Below are 19,473 nucleotides of genomic sequence, written 5' to 3' on the forward strand. Positions count from 1 at the left end.
TTCATACCTATGGACAATTTGGAGTCACCAATTCACCTAGCATGTTTTTGGAATGTGGGAGGATACCAGAGTATCCCACCCATGCACGGGGGGAACATGCAAACTCCACACAGAGAAGCCAGAGAGGGGAATCGAATCCGGGTCTCCTCGGTGGGTCACCACTCGTCCACCGTTGCAGCACATTCTAAAAAAAATAAAAAAACAAGGGCAAAAATGGAAAAATCAGCAGTAATTTCATTAGAATAAAGTCAAACTGTCAATACAAAAGAGTTGCACTCTAATGAGAACAACTTGTCATTTTACAAGAATAGCATTGGAAAAATAACTGCATTTTAGTTGAATAAATATTTATTTAGTTCATATTTTTCCACATTTATGCTCACTACTTATGTATTATTTAAGACATAGGTGTTGTTTTTGTAAAGTCATAATATTATGTGAAAAAAAGAAAACTAAATAAAGTTGTAATTTCTGGAAATTTTGGTTTGCGGAAAAAGTTCTAACAATACAAAAATAGGTCAAAATATGATGGAAATAACTTCAGAATTATGAGAAAAACATTTACAAGAAGAAAGTTGAAATAGTTGCATACACTATTGCATGCAGTGGTAGCACCGCCCCCACTTACCATATATGGTGACACCTTTACGTATGAGATATTTATTCTAAAAAAAAATAAAAGCAGGTTGGTTTCCTGTTATAACTCCGCCCACCTCCTTCTGCTCAATATGGTCATAACTTCTCGGGCCATCTTGCCTCACTTAGACCTTGCCTGCAGGTTCTTTTTCCCAGAACTTGTCCACCTTCATCACCCTAATGTAATTACAGCAAAGGCCAGGATCATCCCTCAGGTACACTGATTAGGTTTATAGCTCGTGGCGTGATTGTGGGTGTGTGTGCGTGTGTGTGTGTGTGTGTGCGTGTGTGTGCGTGTGTGGTCAAAGTGTTTGTTTTTTAACTTTATTCCTTCCATTCATTCCATCTGACCTTATCTATATGGACAAAAATAATGGGAATGTGTCTTTCTGGGAATCCATTTGTCAGGTCGGAAATACCTCTTTCACACAGTAATACTACAAAATGACAGTATTAAACCAGAACATTTGGCATTTATCCAGCTTTGCGGTGAAGGTGGACTACTGCTGCGACTGCACTTTCGGGTGCGGCGAATAAGGGACAGCGACGATTGTGAGCGTCACAATCCCTTACACTACTCTTGTTATGACATCCAGTGGTGGTGCTATGTGGTGGCCACGGCCACCCCGCTGGCCATCCAGACATTTCAGGTACCAGCTCACTGCCACCCCTATGTGAGTAATGCTCTCACCTTGGCCACCCCAATGAAACATTTCTGGCTCTGCCACTGCCCCATCCAATGTCGGTAAAGAACAGCAACAAGAAATTAAGGCAGCACATAATGCTAGCATTTACAAACCGTAGCCTCTTTTACACTGATCTACTATTTTAGCCCACAGCAATCTCTGTGTGCATATAACGTCTTGCCCTAACTAACGTCTTGGGCAGCGGCATCCTCCCACTTGCCAAATGAATAACAATCATGTCTGTTGTGGAACTAAACTGCCAACACACGCCAAGAAAACTATCTTGGGGAGGGTAGCACATTAATAAGCTTTAATGTCATATGGCATTTGAAGAAAAAAAAACACGTGATTATCAGTCAAACAGCAGCTAAGCAGCCATGTGGACACTCGCCCGTATGTGCATGACCGTCAGAAGGCTAAGCAAATAACCCGAAAAGTAATTGAATTCATTGGACAAGATGAGCAGCCTTTGTCAGCAGTGGAAGATACTACTAGCTCTCACGTACCTGGAAATCCTGCTAGAGCTCTATGTATGTACTCTCACATCCAAAGTCTCCAGTAGGTGGGATGCAGCCAGGAATTCTGGGGCCCCATAAAAAAATCACACACCCCCCCTTTATTAATTACTCATTTTATTAGTACTTTATTAGTACTAGATTTTTGGGCCCCCTGGCAGTCAAGGGACCTTGGAATTGTCCTGATTTTTCCCCTTTATATGGCACCTCTGGCCAATTAAACAGGACCTATTATCCATTTTCACTTCACACGGGACTGTTTTGTGAACATGTAGCATTCTGGAGCTAATGCCCCGGGTTCGAAACGCCACTCATAAGCATCATCCGTATTCGTCAGGAAGGGCATCCGGAATATAAAGTGCTCAAGCCAAAATCAGTATGCGGTTCAAAAAATCCGCTGTGGTGACTCCGAAATCAGGAAAAAGCCGAAAGAAAGAAACTAAAAGTGAAGCTGGACTATCGGCAAAACGCCTTTTCAACATTACTTGGTCGTGTTGAAGAGTAAGAGTAACAATTGATCAGTGTCCTAACTCCATTTATCTTGTAGAAGTAATCGGACTAAATGACTTCGGCAGCTGTCCGGAAGTCCTCGACATTGCTTGGGTGCATGACCAATCACAGCGGAGTGGGCTTGGCGGGAGGCGTGCCCGGGAGAGGGCCAAGGTTCCCCTGGAGACTGAATGTCTAGGTTTTGCCTGTGTGGACTGCATCTAGAGGTGAAAACAACATGAAAACCAGAGAGACGTCTATGGGTGGAAAAACAAGCAATTGTGAATCTGTGAGAAGATGGAAAATCCATCAGGCCCATACAAGAACGTAGAAACGCATAGAAATAAGCTTAAGATATCAGGCCTGCTGCAAAAGAGACTCTTTTCCTCCTTGTTGGCTGGATGTAAGCTCCATGGGTCGGACGTAAAGAGTCGAGTGTGCTGCATTCAGACGCAAAGGTCAAACACAATGTCCATGCCCTGAGCGCATCAATCACTTGTGTTGTCTCGCTCCTTGGCAGACACATGCACCAACAGGATCACTCTGACTCATGCCCTGTCACCAAGCACCACCGGCAGGCCTCGCCAGGCCCAAATTCTGCCCGCTGGCGGGCGTTGATGAGGCGGACGCTGGACGTGTGTCTGCGGCCAGACAGCCAGGGATGGGTGGAGTAGTGGTAGGAGTCACAGGAGGAAGAAGAACGTTATAGAGTCAAGCGAAGGTCAACAGAACCACTGTCTGAGATGAGGCTGCCCCCTGCTGGATGGGAGGGGAAGCGATGCAGCTTTATTGGACCAAATGAAAAAAATTCGACTTCCTCTACACGTCAGGAGCGCTTGCTGTTTTTAAAAGCATGCTGGAAAAAGTAGACTATTCAAATATCCTTTATATGTCTGCTTATTTTGGATCTACTGAAACAGATCATAGACAACATGCAACATGACTGCTGTTTTTAAGGACTGACTGCAAAAGATGCTAGTCAAACATCCTCTATTTTCATATGCGTATAACATACTCTATAGCAACATATTGGAAAGCATAGGAAAGTATTTCTGTTGGCTGTTTTTTGGCGTCTACTAAAGAAAATGCTAAGTCAAAGATCTATTATATGTCTGCAGTTTTTAGAGATATACACAAACTGTGAGTGAAGATCAATTGTACGTCTGCAGTTTTTAGGATCTGCTGAAAAAAAATGCTAGTAATCTACAGTATGACACGTGAACGCTGCTGTTTTTTGGGACCAACTGTAACAAAAATGTGAGTCAAAGATCGGTTATACGTATGTCTGCTATTTTTTGGGATCTACAGAAAAAAAGGCTGGTTATAGAGCCATTCTTTTTTAGGATCTACTGAAAGAAAATGCTAGTATTCCTCAATGACACATGGACACTGCTATTTTTTGGGACCAACTGAAACAAATGCAAGTCAGTGCTCCTTAAAATGACTGTGTTGTTAAGGACCTACTGCAAAAAGAGCCTCTCTATGACGTGGCCACTCCGTTTTTAGGGATCTACTGTAAGAATGCTTCTCAAAGATCTTTTTTTTTAGTTTCTGTTGTTTTTAGGGATCTCACTGTCCATAAGTCACAGGTTGTGTCTCAGGGACACGACTCTTACCTTTCAGTTTTCCGTCTCACTGCGTGCACACATGAGAAGGGCAAGGCACACCGCGGGGCCTAACGGAACAAACGGTGTTGACTTGTTGCCCTCCAGGAGTAGAAGCTTGCTGAGCCATCAGGTAGGATTTCAGTGCAACAGAAGCTGCAGACGAACACAGACCTCAGTCCTATTCTTTTACATCTCCGCATTACAGCCAAATACCTAATTACACCTGATTTATTTACATCGGTTTGTCTGCGCGCACGCACACACGCACACACACACACACACACACACACAGCTGTCTCTGCTCAGTCAGTCATGTCAGTGTCTGGCGGTAATGGCATAACCTGTAAAGACCTGCTCAATAATGCATAGTCATGGCAGCCAGCCTGATGGAAAAGCCTCTGTGCTTTGTGTGTGTGTGTTTCAATCCCTAAACGATACTAACCATAAGTCTAACGATGCCACTTTAAACCCAAGCCACAATGTTAAACGTATGGAACAAAAATGGTGAAATATTTCTACTCTAATAGAAGCTGTACCCCAATAAATCCACTAATTAAACATCAAACGCAATTAGACTAAATTAATACCGGTGGTGCCCCTAATGTATATTATAATATGCTTATTTATTGTATATCTAAAATATTTAAATATCTATGTATATATTTATTATATTTATCGAAATGGGGAATATTTCTAGATGTTATAAATATAAAATAATTATAACTTTTTAAATTTGTTTATATAAAAATAGTAACATTAAAAGTAATATTATATATTACATAGAGTATTTAAAGCAACATTTATAATGATATATTATTGCAAATATACACATTACAATATCTTACACATATGTATGCTTAATGGTATGTTTATAATACGTTATAATAATATTAATAATATTAATAATGTTATTATAATTATTAGTATAGTATAATACTATACTATACTATATACTATAATATACTATATACTATACTATAATAATAAGCATAGTGTGTATATATATATATATATATATATATATATATATATATATAACTTCCCTTACTAAAATACGTAAAACTACGCTAGCTATGTAACGATACAAAATGGGATGTTTCTCATGTCCGAGCCAAAATGTTGCACCTGAACACCATGCCCCGCAGACTATGAATCGTTCATACTCATCAACTCTAGTGTAGTCTAGCACGTTAGCTGCGTTCAAAAACTATTGGACAACATCATCGGAATGTTACTTGGCCATGTTAATCAAGCTCCTCCCCAACAGGAAAAAAAGAAACTCCCAGCAACTTCACGGAACTGCGTCACTCTCCTTGGAGAAACGCGAACGATAACAGATAGCATGTTATCGCTTCTTCGCTGCCTACCGACGACCAGGTGCGTGTTGTCGTCGCGGGGTCGGTTAGCAGGTTCTCGCCGCTTCGACGACCGAGCTGCACGGGAAGGTGCTCGAGCGTTGGCCGGCTTCGGTGGTTCTCACTGCCGCACACAGCACACAGAGCCTACGGGTGCTGTGGAGGTTGACCTAAGGAAACTACGATGGTAGGAACACCCTCTCATGCTGTTCAAATACACGCAAACACAGTAGTACACGATGCGATGGACTCAAAGTTCCTCAAACGCACCACTGATATACCCCCTAATGGCTGTTAGCAGTACAACGATCCCATCAGGACAATCTATGGCAGTGATTTTCAACCACTGTGCCGCGGCACACTAGTGTACCTTGAGAAACCGCCAGGTGTGCCGTGAGGAATTATCCAATATCACTTTTTATAATTAACATTTATTAATCATCATTTGCAAATATTATGTCAATAGCCATTATGTCAATAGTATACATGGACCCAAATATTCCAATTGCATTTGGTTTATTTGCTCAAACGGAAAGAATTGAACAGGGATGGAATATTCCTTTCCCCAATCCGATTGAGGTATCTTGTACCCGCTCAAACGGAAAGTTGTCAGGGTGCGTTCTTCTTCATGGTGTTTTTCTTCTTCTGTTGTTTATTGGTGGTTGGCAAGCAGCTTTCGTGTGCATTAGCGCCATCTGTGAAACAGAATCTAAACCCTTCTATACTTTATTCACAAGTCCAGTTTTATTAAAAAAGAAAATATATATCTATATAAAACATGTCCTGAGTTTAATTATAAAATATTAGCAAGATTGAATTTGTTCTTTTACTGTTTAAATTCATCCCGGGTGCGTTCTTTCAGCGAATGCTCAGATATGACGTAACACGCAGATCCAGACCTTCTTCAGTTTTAAAAATGGAGGCGAGCAATCGGCACTGGACTAAGCAAAGTTTGTTTTTGATTCAAACTAAATTTCAAGACTGGACAGTCGAAAAACTGTAAATACAGAGTTATTCCAACAAGTGAAAGAAAAACTTGGGGAAGACGGTATCACGTGATGTTGATGTTTACGTTTTACTGCGCATGCCCTATTGACTCCTATTGATACCTATTGATTCTGGTTGATTTTCACAGCGCATGTAGACAAGAGATTGGAATATTCCTTTCTATGGATACCATTGTTTCCCGAAAGGTCATTCGGAAAGAGAAAAACTCGTCATGTAAAAACATGGCTACTGTCGAGTGTCTGTGGTGTAAAAACTGGCAGAGCAATGTAATATTGGTCCGTGTGGCAACACCTACCTTGTTCCTCTGATAGACTTATTGATGCATGTGTGAGGTCATGGTGACATTTTGTAACATTTTTGGTTAGTGGTGTGCCACAAGATTTTTCCAATGTAAAAAACGTGCCGTGGCTCAAAAAAGGTTGAAACACACTGATCTATGGGACACTTCAAAGATACTCACATCAAACTAACAGAAAATATTGGTTTTGAGCCACGTTTGTGATTAAATTGATTATTGAAATACTTGAACAAGAATCCTGTCGTTGATCACACAACTCTTTTCAAGTTATACATTTAGTTATAAAGTTACATTGTTTGACTTTCAAACTAATTTTGTCCAATTTCAATAAAGGATCTTGTTTAGAAAAATGGCATCTGAATGTAGTGTTTGCAATTATTTTTATATTTATATCATCAGTAATATATATTTATATGTCATATGCTTCAGTATTATTTTTATATACTTTTTGTTACATATAATTTAAAAATATACTTATTTTGAAACTTTATTATTAAAATAATATTTTGTATTATATATATATATATATATATATATATATATATATATATATATATAAGTATAAGTATTTTGTTTATTTTATTATTTTGGAGTTGTTTATATAAAATAGTGATTTTAATGTAAAAAATGTTTTTACATACGTATATTAAATACAATTATGTTTTCAAAATATTTTATTATTTATGAAAATAATATATTTGTCTGATATGTTGGATATACAAAAATCTAATGCTTTGGCATTTCTTTGTTCATTTTTAGTATAAGTATAAAAAAGTTGATATTGCTATTTTAGAGTTTATTTAAATAAATTATTTTAATACAAAATATACAACAATCTATAAATACATTTTAATATGTTTTATATTTATGTATGATTATTGAAAATCATATACAAACAGTTTATATTTTGTACAATTAATGTATATATACACTATATCAGTTTAATATACTATACTTTTTTTCATTCTATTTAATCCTGTTTTTATTGTTTGCTGATTGGCTGTGGGAAGTCACATGGTTCTCCTGCCTGACACCGAGCCATGTATAATATTTGACCCTTGTCCCAAAATGTTCTCCTCATTGACACAACAGCAAAGCCAAACATTTGCAGCGTCACGTGAACAACTGGTCGCTGACATCGGCCGCATCGTGTTCATTTACGACAAACCAGGACAAGCAATCACTCTTTGTCTTTTCCAGGTATCGTGGAGGTGCTCATGTGTCGGCACAAGGCCCGAAATGCTCTGGGCCATGTGTTTGTGTCCCAGGTATGTCCTCACACACACACACACACACACACACACGCACACACACACACACACACTTGGGTGGGTATGGGCATGGGCATGCCGGCTAAGTGAGATGTTTGTGTGAGCAGATGAGAGCGCTGATGTCAACGCTGTCCAACGATGACTCAGCAGTGCGTGTGGTCGTCTTCAGGAGTTTAGTTCCTGGTGTCTTCTGTGCTGGTGGGCTAGCCTAATCGGCCCAATGATCGATGCCATGAGAAAACCTCGATAATGGTGTTATGTCTCCTTGCAGGCGCCGACCTGAAAGAACGAGCGCTGATGGATGACCGAGAATCCGATTTGTTTGTTCACGGCCTGCGGAGCCTCATGACTCAAATAGGTATGAACAAGAAGAGTGTAGAATGACTTAGTACTAGTACTAGTACTAGTACTACTACTTGCGTGTTTTTATTCAATCAGCCTCGCTGCCCATGCCCACCATAGCAGCCGTTGATGGAGTGGCTCTGGGAGGAGGACTGGAGCTCGCCTTGGCCTGTGACCTTCGCACTGCTGGTGAGTCACGTGACGTCTTTAGATTGCTACATGATTAGCAGGCTTCGCGACACATCTTAAAATGCAAAGTGTGAAAAAATAAAAGTGGAGATAAAGTGGATAAAACTTGGAGGCACACACACCCTTCGAAGAATTTGTGGATTATTTCTGCTACTTTCCGTTTATTTTTATTGTGCAAGGTTACGGTTATCGTTAATAACCGGCGGGAGGAGCAACTGAATGAAGTATATGACACATATGCCTGCCCCATGCATGAGTGAGCTCGCTGTGGGCTTTACTTTGCAGATTATTTCATTCTGTTCATTTTTATCATCATAAATAACTGGTGGGGGAGTGATTGCATTATCTATATGACACACGTAGCATGTATGGCACCGTGCGGGATCAAACCTACTGTGGGGTTTGACATTGTGGATTATTTCAAGTCATTTGATTTTTATAGTACAATGTGGTGGTTATCACAAATAACCAGTGGGAGGAGTGAACTATATTTTACTATACTTTATTTTAAGTAATTCTCTTCTATTTCGTTAATACAATGTGGTAGTTATCACAAACAACCAATGGTAGGAGTGGTAGGTAGGTAGGTAGGTAGGTAGGTAGGTAGGTAGGGAGGTAGGTAGGTAGGTAGGTAGGTAAGTAGATACTTTATTCATCTCCATGGGGAAATTAGCATTTTCCAGCATACTTTGTAGAAATAGAATATAAAAAAACCAAAAACGATATATAACACATGTTGGCCCCCTGCATGAGGGAATGTACTGTGAGATTTAACTTTGGGGGGTATTTCGAGTCATTCTGTTCATTTTCTATAATGGAAGGTGGTGGTTATCAGAAATAACTGGTGGGAGGGGCGATATCATGAACGATATGCATATGTAGCATGTATGTCTCTGTGCGTGACTGGCTGTGTGTTATTTTGACTCGCTCTGTTCATTGCGATTGTGCAAGGTGGTGGTTATCATTAATAACTGGAGAGAGGAGCGATGTTAGTTATGACTCAAAGCATTGATGCTGAGCATGAAAATGACCATAGAAGCTTTGTTACATGTGCGTCAGACATCGTAAAAGGGTGAGTAGTTTTGCTTTTGCATATGCATTTTGCATATGGTTCTTCACTTATTTTTACACTTGTGTGATCACTCTACTTAGTCATGATGAGCATTTTCATGCATCAAACCTTGCATATTTGGGCCTTTAAATCCACACCATGGGTAGAATCTGTGGCTGAGCGAGGTTAGCAGGTGTTGTTGACATGAGGAATCAGTCCGAGGTTATGTCGCCCCTCGCCGTCTTAATGACGCTCATCGGCAACCCACCTTCACGCGTCCTTCTGCTCTGGTTTTTGTCCCGAGCTCAGCGTATTCGGCACAGATGGGCTTGATTGAGACGACACGAGGGCTGCTCCCAGGGGCAGGTAAGACATCGCACGCTAACGCCGTATAAGGACGTTTTTTTCCCGCCAGTGGGGCTGACCTTGAGGTGGCCTTGTGCGACACAGGGGGCAGTCAGCGGCTGCCGCGCACCGTTGGCATCACTCTGGCCAGGGAGCTGATCTTCACAGGTGCTAACACAACAATCACTGCATGGGACGTACATGGAGTAGTCACGCAGCATGCTGCTTTTTTTTGTCAGGGAGGCGCGTGGAAGGGCGGGAGGCATCGGAGATGGGCCTGGTGAACCGAGTGGTGGAACAGAACGAGACTGGAGACGCCGCTTACTCAGAAGCACTCACCCTGGCCAGAGAGATCCTGCCGCAGGTTTGAACACCTCCGATTCATCCCCTCCACCTCCAGGCAACTTCCTCATCATCTTCCTCCTCATCCTTATTTTTTTCTTAATAACCACCCATCTCCACTCCTTCCTCAACCCCTCCTCTTGTCTTTCTCTCCGGGCTTCTGTCGTTCTACATTTCTTCTACTCCAGCTCAGATGCCTGAAGTCAGCCGGGCCAGGGTTGAGAAATGGGCCAACATGCTACATTTATAAACACTGACAATGACCACTAACGAGCTCCAGTATTATTACACATCTGCCTTCACAAGGATGATAATGCTGACGTTTGATTGGTGGAACTGTCCCTGTCTCGTCTTCCAGGCTCCCATCGCTGTGCGGATGGCAAAAGAGGCAATGAACAGAGGCACTGAGGTACACTATGATGAGAAGTTTTTGGTTGTTGCACTTGCGTTGTGACTGAGTTTTTACTGCATTAGGTTGACATGAACTCAGCGATGGCGATAGAGAGGATGTGCTATGCTCAGGTAAGAACCACTTGTTAGTGTCTGGTGCAGGTGTACCTAATAAACCCGTTGGTGTGTCGTTTTTAGGTCATCCCCACACGGGACAGACGTGAAGGTATGGCGGCATTCATAGAGAAGAGACCTCCGCGATATATTGGCAAATAATTAATCATTTTGGGTGATGAACCACTTTTTTATAAACACTTTTATATGCTTACTAAGCTGAAACCACTACACTAAATCATTCAGGATGATGAAATTCAATAAAACAATGTAAACATATACATTCTTTATTTCCTAAGTGGGGAAAAACAAACCTTATAAAAACTTATGAAAGATACCAATAACCATAGTAATGTCATACAGCAGTTTAAGGCGCCAAAACATGATATGATTTAGACCAAACATTTTCTGGAAAAACAAATTTGTAAACAATTAGTAAAGATTTCGTAGTTCATCTTGCATTATTTCCTATGTTTGTTTTTTTCTTCAAACATCAAACAACTTGGAAGTCAACCAGCATCCCCAAATGATTTGTGGTTAACTTCAGAGTTTCAACTACAAGAGTTTTGATGAATGAATATTTTATTTCAGGTAATATCTAATGGGAAATTGGAACAACCTGCATGTGTTCAACTTTGGACTGTATTTGTATAACTTCTTTTACATAGTCAACCAAAGTTTTCTGGAAAAAATATGCCTCAAAAGTTGAAACTTGGCAGTTTTGATGAATGAATAATTCAGGTCACATTATTTCTAGTGGGAAAATCTGAAATTTGAACATTTTGGAAGTTGGAAGGTTGGTCTTGGTGGAAGGATATTGTGGTAAACCTTAGGAGGGTTCGCTGTGTACTTATTTTATTCTTGTACAAGTACAAGTATAAAAGTGTACTTGTACATTTATTTTTATGACTTAACTATAGTTGAACGCCTCAAAAGTGTCGGAATTTGGACTTCAATTGTGGAGGTTCCACTTCTTTTGACCCCTTAACTATAATGGAATGCCTGATATGGGAGTTTCGATGAATGAATGATGTACTTTTCATTATTTCTATTGGGGAATGTCTACAATTTGGAAGTCAACCAGCTTCACGAGAAAGACTGAAATGTGGAGGTTCCACTCTATTTGTATAACTTTTTTCTTCTTCTATGACTGAACTGCAGTCAAATGCCTCAGCGTGGTACAATTTGGATTCCTAGTTTTCTTGCAAAATGTCTCCAAAGTCAAAACAAAACTCTGGAGTTTAAATGTGGAATTCACTTTACATGAATTCTAATTGGAAAACTAGCATCAACCAGCATCACATGATAGACTGTTCCACTTTGGAGGGTCCACTGTATTTGTATGAGTTGTTTTACACACACAAAGTGATCAAATTTGGAGTTCAACCAAGGCGTCTGTAAAATTACGCCTCAACAGTTAAAACGAAACTCTAAAGTGTTGAGAAGGGAATAATTCACTTTAGATTCATACAAAAATTTGACTTGGAAGTCAACCAGTTTCAACAAACTGTGCTCAACTATGGCGGTTCCACTGTATTTGTATAACTTCTTTTTACACTTTTATGACAGTTGTGTAACAAACACAATTGAACACACAAGAAGTGATCCTGTCCAAGTACTACAAGCAGGATAACCTTTGAATAACGCAAAAGGTAACTAGAGAATTGTGTACTTCTTTTTTGCACTTCCTCAGAAGCCGTATAGCATGTAGTGTTGAACCAAAACGTTTTGCTTTTTCCTGATGGGCACAAGCGACAGCAAAGAAGAAAAAGTGGTGGCAGGTAAGTGTTTACTTGACCTTTTAGATTGTGTGCCTCTATTGTTGCTTTTTTAATTATTACAATCACTGAATTTATCAGGGAAAAAAGTCACTAGTACAATACTCAATACAATAAATTCAAGTCGTTGATGAACAAGCCAATACGTCTTCATAATGCTATGTACATAATTCCATAATAGCGCTTTTTAAAAATGCACACAAACATGCCGACAAGCTTACCAACACATGTAGTACATGAGTACAGAGAGTATTGCAGTGCAGTATGAGCAGCCTACAGACCCGTATATGGCCATATTGTTTTATTATTTACAGCATAGCAGACTGCCCCGCCTCTTGGAGAGGGAATACCTGTAGCACAGGTGTCCCCAAACTGAAAAGTCCCAGCATGCTCCAGACCACACATCGTGCTGTATTATTTTTTTTTTAATCCATAGTCAAAGTACAAGTCCATAAATGCTGAAGTCTCATTAATGTTTAAGCATACATGACACATTCGCTGAAATATATTTTTTGTTTTAAAACCAACACAAAGGATATAAATAAGCTTGGTGTGTTTTTGTGCAAAGAAATGCGTACCCTCTGTCCTTTGTATTTGTACAATTGGGGGATTCTTGATAAGAATCACATCCTATACAGCTTGATCATATCCTCTTCTTTAGCTTCTTTAGTTACCTGAAAGAAAAAATAGCCACTGTTACACAGAAATCCGACAAAACAGCAAAACAAAATCCGGCATTTATTATATTCCTTTACACGCAGGTGGCGTCCTGCCTCTGTTACAGCTCTTTTACTACCTCCAAAGAAGGAAAAATGTTGGTCTTGTTTATACAGATCATTGATGGGGGGGGGTAGTGTTGAGGAGTGTTAAACTTTCCCTGTCCTATCAAATGAGGCATTCCCTGACACACAGACACTGTACCTACCTCCGAAGTAGGACAAATGCAGGGGAAATGTGGTGCCCCTGTTCTGTGTTGGTGCCAATCATATACAGCAATGACACGAGAACAAGTCGGCTATTGAGAAGTGAGTCTTCGGTGTTAACCAATATATACGGTATTTCTGTACTGCCTTTCCATAATCCCCTTACACACAGGCACAGCCTGTCTTGTGTGATTCTTGGCGGTCAAACTTCACAGCCAAAGCCCGCTTTTCCAGCGTTAGTAGGGAAGTAGGCAAAATACCAGTTCGATCATTTGTCTGTGCCATTTATACAGAAGATATGGAAAAAGGACGGATATTGAAAAGTTACATCTCAACTGCCAAAACGATCCCGTTATTCTCAGTTGATGCCTTTTATACAGAAATGTGTCCCGTGTCCTGCATTTCTAGCATTCCCTTCCACACAGACGTCATCCCGCTTATGTTACGCCTCTGAAATAGGAAAGATTCCGAGTGAACATTTGTCCCTCGCTGTTCTTCCACTTTTTTCTGTACAAACGACACCGACATGCCGTCTTTAATGGACAGAGGATGTTGCCAACGAGCGTGTGTCTCACCATTTTGGGAGCTCATAGCGGTGGCAGGCGGCGTCCGGTCAGCTTCCCCGTACGTGACCGATGACGTTCAAGACTCTCCAAAATGCTCTCGGTCAACAGTTGGACATCTGGGTGGGTTTGCGGGTTGGTGTGAACGCGCTCCAGCTGCTGAAGGCCACCTTCGTCCAACAGCATGCTGCAGTAGCGCAAGGCTGCGTGATGCAATATTATTATTATTATTATTATATGAAGCAATTTATCAGATGAGATCCCATACAAGAGCTGTATGAAAGCATCTCTCTTCTCACCATTCTTGCTGCAGACATGTTGCATGGCCCACGCCGCCCACAGCTGCACCCCAGGCGTGTGGAAGCACTCCAGGAGTGGAAAGAAGGGGTTAAATGACCTGCAGGATGAAACATATTGGAGTATATTTCCGGTATTTTGACTTCTTTCAAATGTTTAGCTCACCTGTAGGCTACCATCTCACAGTCGGGTGCGGGCCACTTCATGATGACGCCGTGCTAGCAAAAGACATGCTGTGAGGACCGGCTGCAACCTTTACCCACATTTCTGCACACGGTCATCGCTTTCTCTTACCAGCTGCTCCAGCAGCGAGGATCTGAGGTCGGGGCTGAGCGTCCACGCGTCCTTCCCTCGTGACGTCAGGTGTGCCAAGATGCCCGCGGCGAAGTAGCTCACCTCCACTTCTGGACTGTGCAGCAGGGTCCTGATGTGGTCCAGGAAGGTCTGCACCATCAGCTCGCCATGCAGCTCGCCCACTTCCGCGATGTTGTTCTACACAGGTGACGTTAGCATGTAGCGTTTAGCTGTTTTCAATGAGCTTGATGTATATTTTTAATGCAGTTCTTTTAGAAGAGAAGTAGCTCACCAGTAGACCCAGAACCTTTTGCTGAATGGACGACTCGTTAGGGAAGGACTGCAGACAAAGGAGGGCGTTACTTGTCCAGTCATATTTTTTTCATTGTACTTTTCGTAAAATTAATGTTAAAATCTGGGCTCGATCTCGTGGACCCAAACTTTTGCATAAAATGACTTAATGCCTTAATAGAATTCCTATTTTACTCTAGAATCATTTTCTGTGGTGTCGTACCTCTAGAACCTTGATAAACAGATCCAGTCCTTGGTTCTCGATGAAATGGCGACAGGTTGTTGGTGATTCGTCAGTAAGATTCCACAGGGCGCTGAGTGTAAATTTGAGGGTGGCGTCCACCATGCCCTGTGTGGCTTTCTGACGCACAATGTGGAGGAGTTGCTACAGCAAGCAGACAGTATTTACTATCAGACTTTATCCCGACGTCATTACAAGGCAAGGAGGGGCATCCTCTTACCTTGACGATGGACAGCTCTGCTCCCAGCTGAGCCGTTTGTTCTGTGGACAACTGAAGATAAAAAGGACGTATTAGAATCAAACATTTGTAAATGTGTAATAGACCCGTGACAGCTTGATGTACCTTAGCAGCCAGAATGGAAATGATTGCTACAGCCATCCTCTGCATGTTTTGGTCCTCGTGATTGCAGAGCCACTGCATCACCAGCTTAGCAGCTTCAAACCTGTCAAAACATATAAAACCATCATTACAACTACAGAGAGAACCACAATTAATTTCAATACATGGTAGGGTTTCACGGAACACTCCGTTTATGAGACGAGACAAGATGAGAATTTAAAATTACTTTTAAGAAAAAAGTTTTGTGGAATGTGTACCTAATGTTGTGGCTGGTGAGTGGCCATTATTTTATTTCCGGGCTATGATACCAACCTGTTAAATGGCACCTCTTGTAAAATCCGGTCACTGCAAAGAGACAGCAGGCAGTTCTTCTGCAGCTGAAGATGGAAAAAATGGTGCATGAATGAAGATTCGATATGAACTATAATTCTGACGTGTCTACGTCATCTTTAGTGCTATATGGAATCCATTTGGCGTGAGGGTGAAGCTACCTGTTGGTGGTTGGGGAACGTCCTCATGGCTTCCAGGAGCAGCTGAGTGACGGTGCTCAGCAGCCGAACCGGCATGCCGGCTGCCAGGTCCTGCTTGGTTAGGTTGAACACGCAGGCACTCGCCGCTAACTGGACATTGAGAGTGGCGGGGTGGTTCTTCATGCCTAAAACTACCAGCTGGAAGCCACAGAGGAGGTACATAGTTGGACAACGGGTCATTGAGGAACTGGGGGAACTTCAGCTCTGTTTCCACCAAGCGGTAGAGTTTGGTGTGTGTCTATTTGCAGTTTTTGACAGTAACACGCAGATGAGCTAGTTTCTACACAACAGGGGACCTTTAAAACTGTACTGAACTGTAGGACTTAGCGGAAAGGTGGTTTTAGGTGCAACAATGTGTTTGAACCTTAAGAATGTCAGGTCGAGGTTTCTCCATGACGTGTGTGAGACTGAAGAGATGGAACAGAGCCTCTCTCACAAAGCCCTCCCTCTCGCCGTAGCGGCGCAGTGCCTCGCAGATCTGCATTTCATTGGCTTCCCCCGTGACCTAATCAATCACATACACACATCATTTTTTTTAAATAAATCAATTCAACAGCAGTTAGCTACTGTATGCAAAATCCTAAATCCTACTTTCAGGTTTCCGTCCCCAGAAAGAAAGTCGGAAAAACCTGCGTCCGTTGCCAAAAGTCCCACAAAGGTCATTCCAGGTCTTTCCTCAACAAACGCCTTAACAGCAGCATCGGTTACCTGCAAGGTTTACACACAAAAACAAAGTCTCGAATCTATGGCAAACTCTAGTATGATATTTATAAAAAACAATATCACAATTCACACCAGCAACAATTTAAAAACCAGTCTCCTATTGCAAAGTCCTGATCTGAATCCTACTAAAATGATGTGGCATGACCTTAAAAAGGCCCTTCATGCTGGAAAACCCTCCACTGTGGCTGAATTCAACAATTCTGCAAAGATGAGAGGGCCAAAATTCCTCCACAGCGCTGTAAGAGACTCATTGCATGTTATCGTAAATGCTTGATTGTAGTTGTTGCGGCTAAGCGTGGCCCAACTAGTTAGTAGATTTAGCGGGCAGTCACTTTTTCCACAAGTGGAGCCATGTAGGTTTTTTTTTAGTCCCTTAATAATACAAAGTTTCATTTAAAAGCTGCATTTTGTATTCAGTTGAATTGTCATTGACTGATGTTTACATTTGTTTGATGATTTGAAATATTTAAGTGTGACAAACCTGCAAAATAAAATCAGTAAGGGGCAAACACTTTTTCCACACGACCAAATATATACATTTAACAATAACGCTTCATATTTTTTTTAATTTAAAAACTTCAAACACTTTGAGAATTTTGCAACCCTAAGCAAAATGCATGAGGGGACAAAGTCTTTTTTTTTTTTTATGATTCCCCTTAAACGTCAATCATAAGCATACCTGTTTCCTTCCAGACACATCCAGGGAAACCAGAGCGGGAAGTATGCCGGGTTGTCCGAGCAGCTGACGAGCAACGTCGGAGGTAAACTGTTTATCATCGCTGATGTCCAGGTGCTGAATGCATTAAAAAGTGTTTATCTGAAAGCTTTTAACATAAAGTCCCGCCTCCCGTACACCAACCTGCAATACATCCAACTGTCCGATGACGCCCAGCAGCTGCGCGGTGCTCATCTCCAGCCTCTTGAGCTGGTGCAGCGTCAGCGAGCGCAGCCTCTCCTTCAGGCCCAGCAGCGGGTTCAGGTTGGTGACCGACGTGTTGGACAGGTCCAGACTCTCCAGCCGAGGCAGGGCACACACGTCTGCCAGGCCTGAGTCGTAGAAGTCCACGTTGGCCAAGGACAGCGACCGCAGGCCCTGGAGGGAGCTGAAGCCATGTCGGGTGGGCTCTTCCAGGGAAGACATGGTGAGGCCCGTGAGAACAAGTCGCTGGAGGGACTCCTGCAGGATGGGACACAACACCATCTGTCATTGCAAGCCAACGTTGGAGAGAGTGCAACCAAGACGACTTAACACACTTGACAGTATTTATTAGTGGCCAGTCCATGCAGAATATCAGGGATGGTGAGGTCTGCATTGACCCTGGCCGCATCCAGCTCTGAAAGCCTGTGAGGACAAAGGGCTCTCTGGAAGGCCTCAGCAGATATCCGTGCGGTGCGGATGCACGCTCGCCTCAACCGCAGGTACTCGCTGGTCCGAAACACACCAACTGTGCTGTCATTCAACAGACCTGTGGCAGGAACATACAGTACTATTTTTTAATATGACAATTGTCATTTTGAATTCACACTTTTATTTCAATAATATTATGACCTAATTATTTTCAAAATAAAGCTGTATTCTGGTTAATATTGCATTAACATTACAGCTTTGTTCCCACAATAAGGTGACATTATTCTGTTAATATTGCAGCATTTATCTCAAAATATTATGGCACTATTCCTGTAATATTGTCACTTTATTCTCATATTTTTTTTAGCATTCTTGTAATATTAGGACTTAAAATATACCAAAATGCAAACCGCATGCTTCACTATAAGGCAGGAGAACCGTGTGATTTCTTCCTAAAATATAACACTAATTGTACTAGCTAGCAGCTTTCAATGGACCTTCAACATCCCAGTCAATTGGAGGTTCACACAAATAAGTGCTCAGGCCTTAATGAAAATGGCTAGACTTAGAAATATTGAAATGCAATTAGAACTACAGTTATTATGCTGTTATTATGCATGCAGTGCTAACAGTTGTTCTTGGGAGGTTTTGGGGTGTCACAAATGTTAATAGTGCCCCGTCATTGTCATAACAGGATTGTGTAGGTTAGTTTGTTTACATCTGTTTAGTAAAATGGTGTTGTGTGATTGTACAACACACAAACAATGGACAGGCCCATCATTGCCAATATTAGTATGAGATTTTGTTTACCCTCTGTGGCCATTTTAGCCAGCAGCTGGTCTGCGAGCTCCTGGGGGAAGAGTACAGCCTCCCTGAAACACAGAGATCCATCCGGACGCTTCACGCAGAAACACTCCAGGTTCTGGCTCACAAAGGTCAGGCAAAGGTCTGTCAGACCTGCCGGAGACGCCTCGTCCTGCAGAACAACACGCAACATGCTACTTTGCATTCATGCTCCTTATCTTTTACAAGGGACTACAATAAAACACGAAGCAAAACCTACCGTGTTGAAGAAGCTGCAGGCCATGGTGGTGAAACTACACCTATTAGATGACGGGCAACACAAAAATCTGGTCCTCACTAGTGGGCGTAGCTCCAGCCCGACTGGCGTTGGCGCTGACGGGTCAACTTGCCGAAAGGTCCCGCTGAGTTGCAGGAGGTGACAGCCGAGAGGAGACGATCGGTAGCACCGAAACAAGCTAGCTAGTTAGCTAGCTAGCTCACCTGTTGTCGCCTCCGTTCGCTCTCCGAGCCACAACGTTGACGGCTGCCCACTTTGCTGCAAATCATGTTTGGAGGATGACAACCTGAACACTGTTAGTTCCGTAAATAGAACCAGCGTGTATACTTAGAGCATGCGACCGAGTCTATATTTGAAGTGACAGACTGTAAACAAAGGTCATAACACCGGAAGTACAGTAACTGAGGGGGCGTGGCTACGGGAAGC

At 41.9% G+C, this 19,473-nt stretch overlaps 2 protein-coding genes and 1 long non-coding RNA gene across 11 annotated transcripts; 1 reads left to right on the forward strand and 2 right to left on the reverse strand.

Moving 5' to 3' along the window:
* On the reverse strand, positions 1 to 5,611 carry LOC131129648 (uncharacterized). Its single transcript, XR_009129864.1, has 3 exons — positions 5,301 to 5,611; positions 3,943 to 4,086; positions 1 to 184 (listed from the first exon to the last, which is right to left on the reverse strand). It is a non-coding gene; the product is annotated as an uncharacterized LOC131129648 (long non-coding RNA).
* On the forward strand, positions 5,064 to 19,160 carry echdc2 (enoyl CoA hydratase domain containing 2). Of its 8 annotated transcripts, XR_009129862.1 has the most exons (14): positions 5,064 to 5,475; positions 7,795 to 7,862; positions 8,137 to 8,223; positions 8,304 to 8,396; positions 9,757 to 9,813; positions 9,898 to 9,960; positions 10,032 to 10,156; positions 10,493 to 10,543; positions 10,609 to 10,656; positions 10,723 to 10,750; positions 12,332 to 12,419; positions 14,216 to 14,332; positions 14,497 to 14,699; positions 17,312 to 19,160. XR_009129862.1 is itself a non-coding variant. In XM_058073392.1 (11 exons), exons 2-11 carry the CDS (start codon positions 7,812 to 7,814, stop codon positions 10,798 to 10,800), a joined length of 744 nt encoding a protein of 247 aa, XP_057929375.1. In that variant the 5' UTR covers positions 5,064 to 5,475; positions 7,795 to 7,811; the 3' UTR covers positions 10,801 to 13,266. The 8 variants fall into 8 exon arrangements, 5 of the variants coding, with proteins under 5 accessions (XP_057929375.1, XP_057929376.1, XP_057929373.1 ...); XR_009129861.1 differs by having other exon boundaries at positions 10,723 to 12,419; XR_009129863.1 differs by lacking the exon at positions 14,216 to 14,332.
* zyg11 (zyg-11 family member, cell cycle regulator) lies at positions 10,923 to 19,467 on the reverse strand. 2 transcript variants are annotated; one of them, XM_058073388.1, is made up of 18 exons: positions 19,030 to 19,467; positions 18,777 to 18,942; positions 17,873 to 18,084; positions 17,478 to 17,795; positions 17,298 to 17,411; positions 16,487 to 16,603; positions 16,260 to 16,400; positions 15,857 to 16,033; positions 15,678 to 15,742; positions 15,369 to 15,468; positions 15,246 to 15,296; positions 15,008 to 15,169; positions 14,786 to 14,833; positions 14,494 to 14,691; positions 14,365 to 14,417; positions 14,202 to 14,299; positions 13,915 to 14,105; positions 10,923 to 13,090 (listed from the first exon to the last, which is right to left on the reverse strand). In XM_058073388.1, the coding sequence occupies exons 1-17, from the start codon at positions 19,051 to 19,053 to the stop codon at positions 13,927 to 13,929; spliced, it is 2,223 nt and encodes a 740-aa protein (XP_057929371.1). In that variant the 5' UTR covers positions 19,054 to 19,467; the 3' UTR covers positions 10,923 to 13,090; positions 13,915 to 13,926. The 2 variants fall into 2 exon arrangements, with proteins under 2 accessions (XP_057929371.1, XP_057929372.1); XM_058073389.1 differs by lacking the exon at positions 10,923 to 13,090 and adding an exon at positions 13,120 to 13,789.
* Between the last annotated feature and the right edge of the window lie 6 nt (positions 19,468 to 19,473).

This window comes from Doryrhamphus excisus, chromosome 5 (assembly GCF_030265055.1).
Source record: "Doryrhamphus excisus isolate RoL2022-K1 chromosome 5, RoL_Dexc_1.0, whole genome shotgun sequence".
Classification (NCBI taxonomy): Eukaryota; Metazoa; Chordata; class Actinopteri; order Syngnathiformes; family Syngnathidae; genus Doryrhamphus; species Doryrhamphus excisus.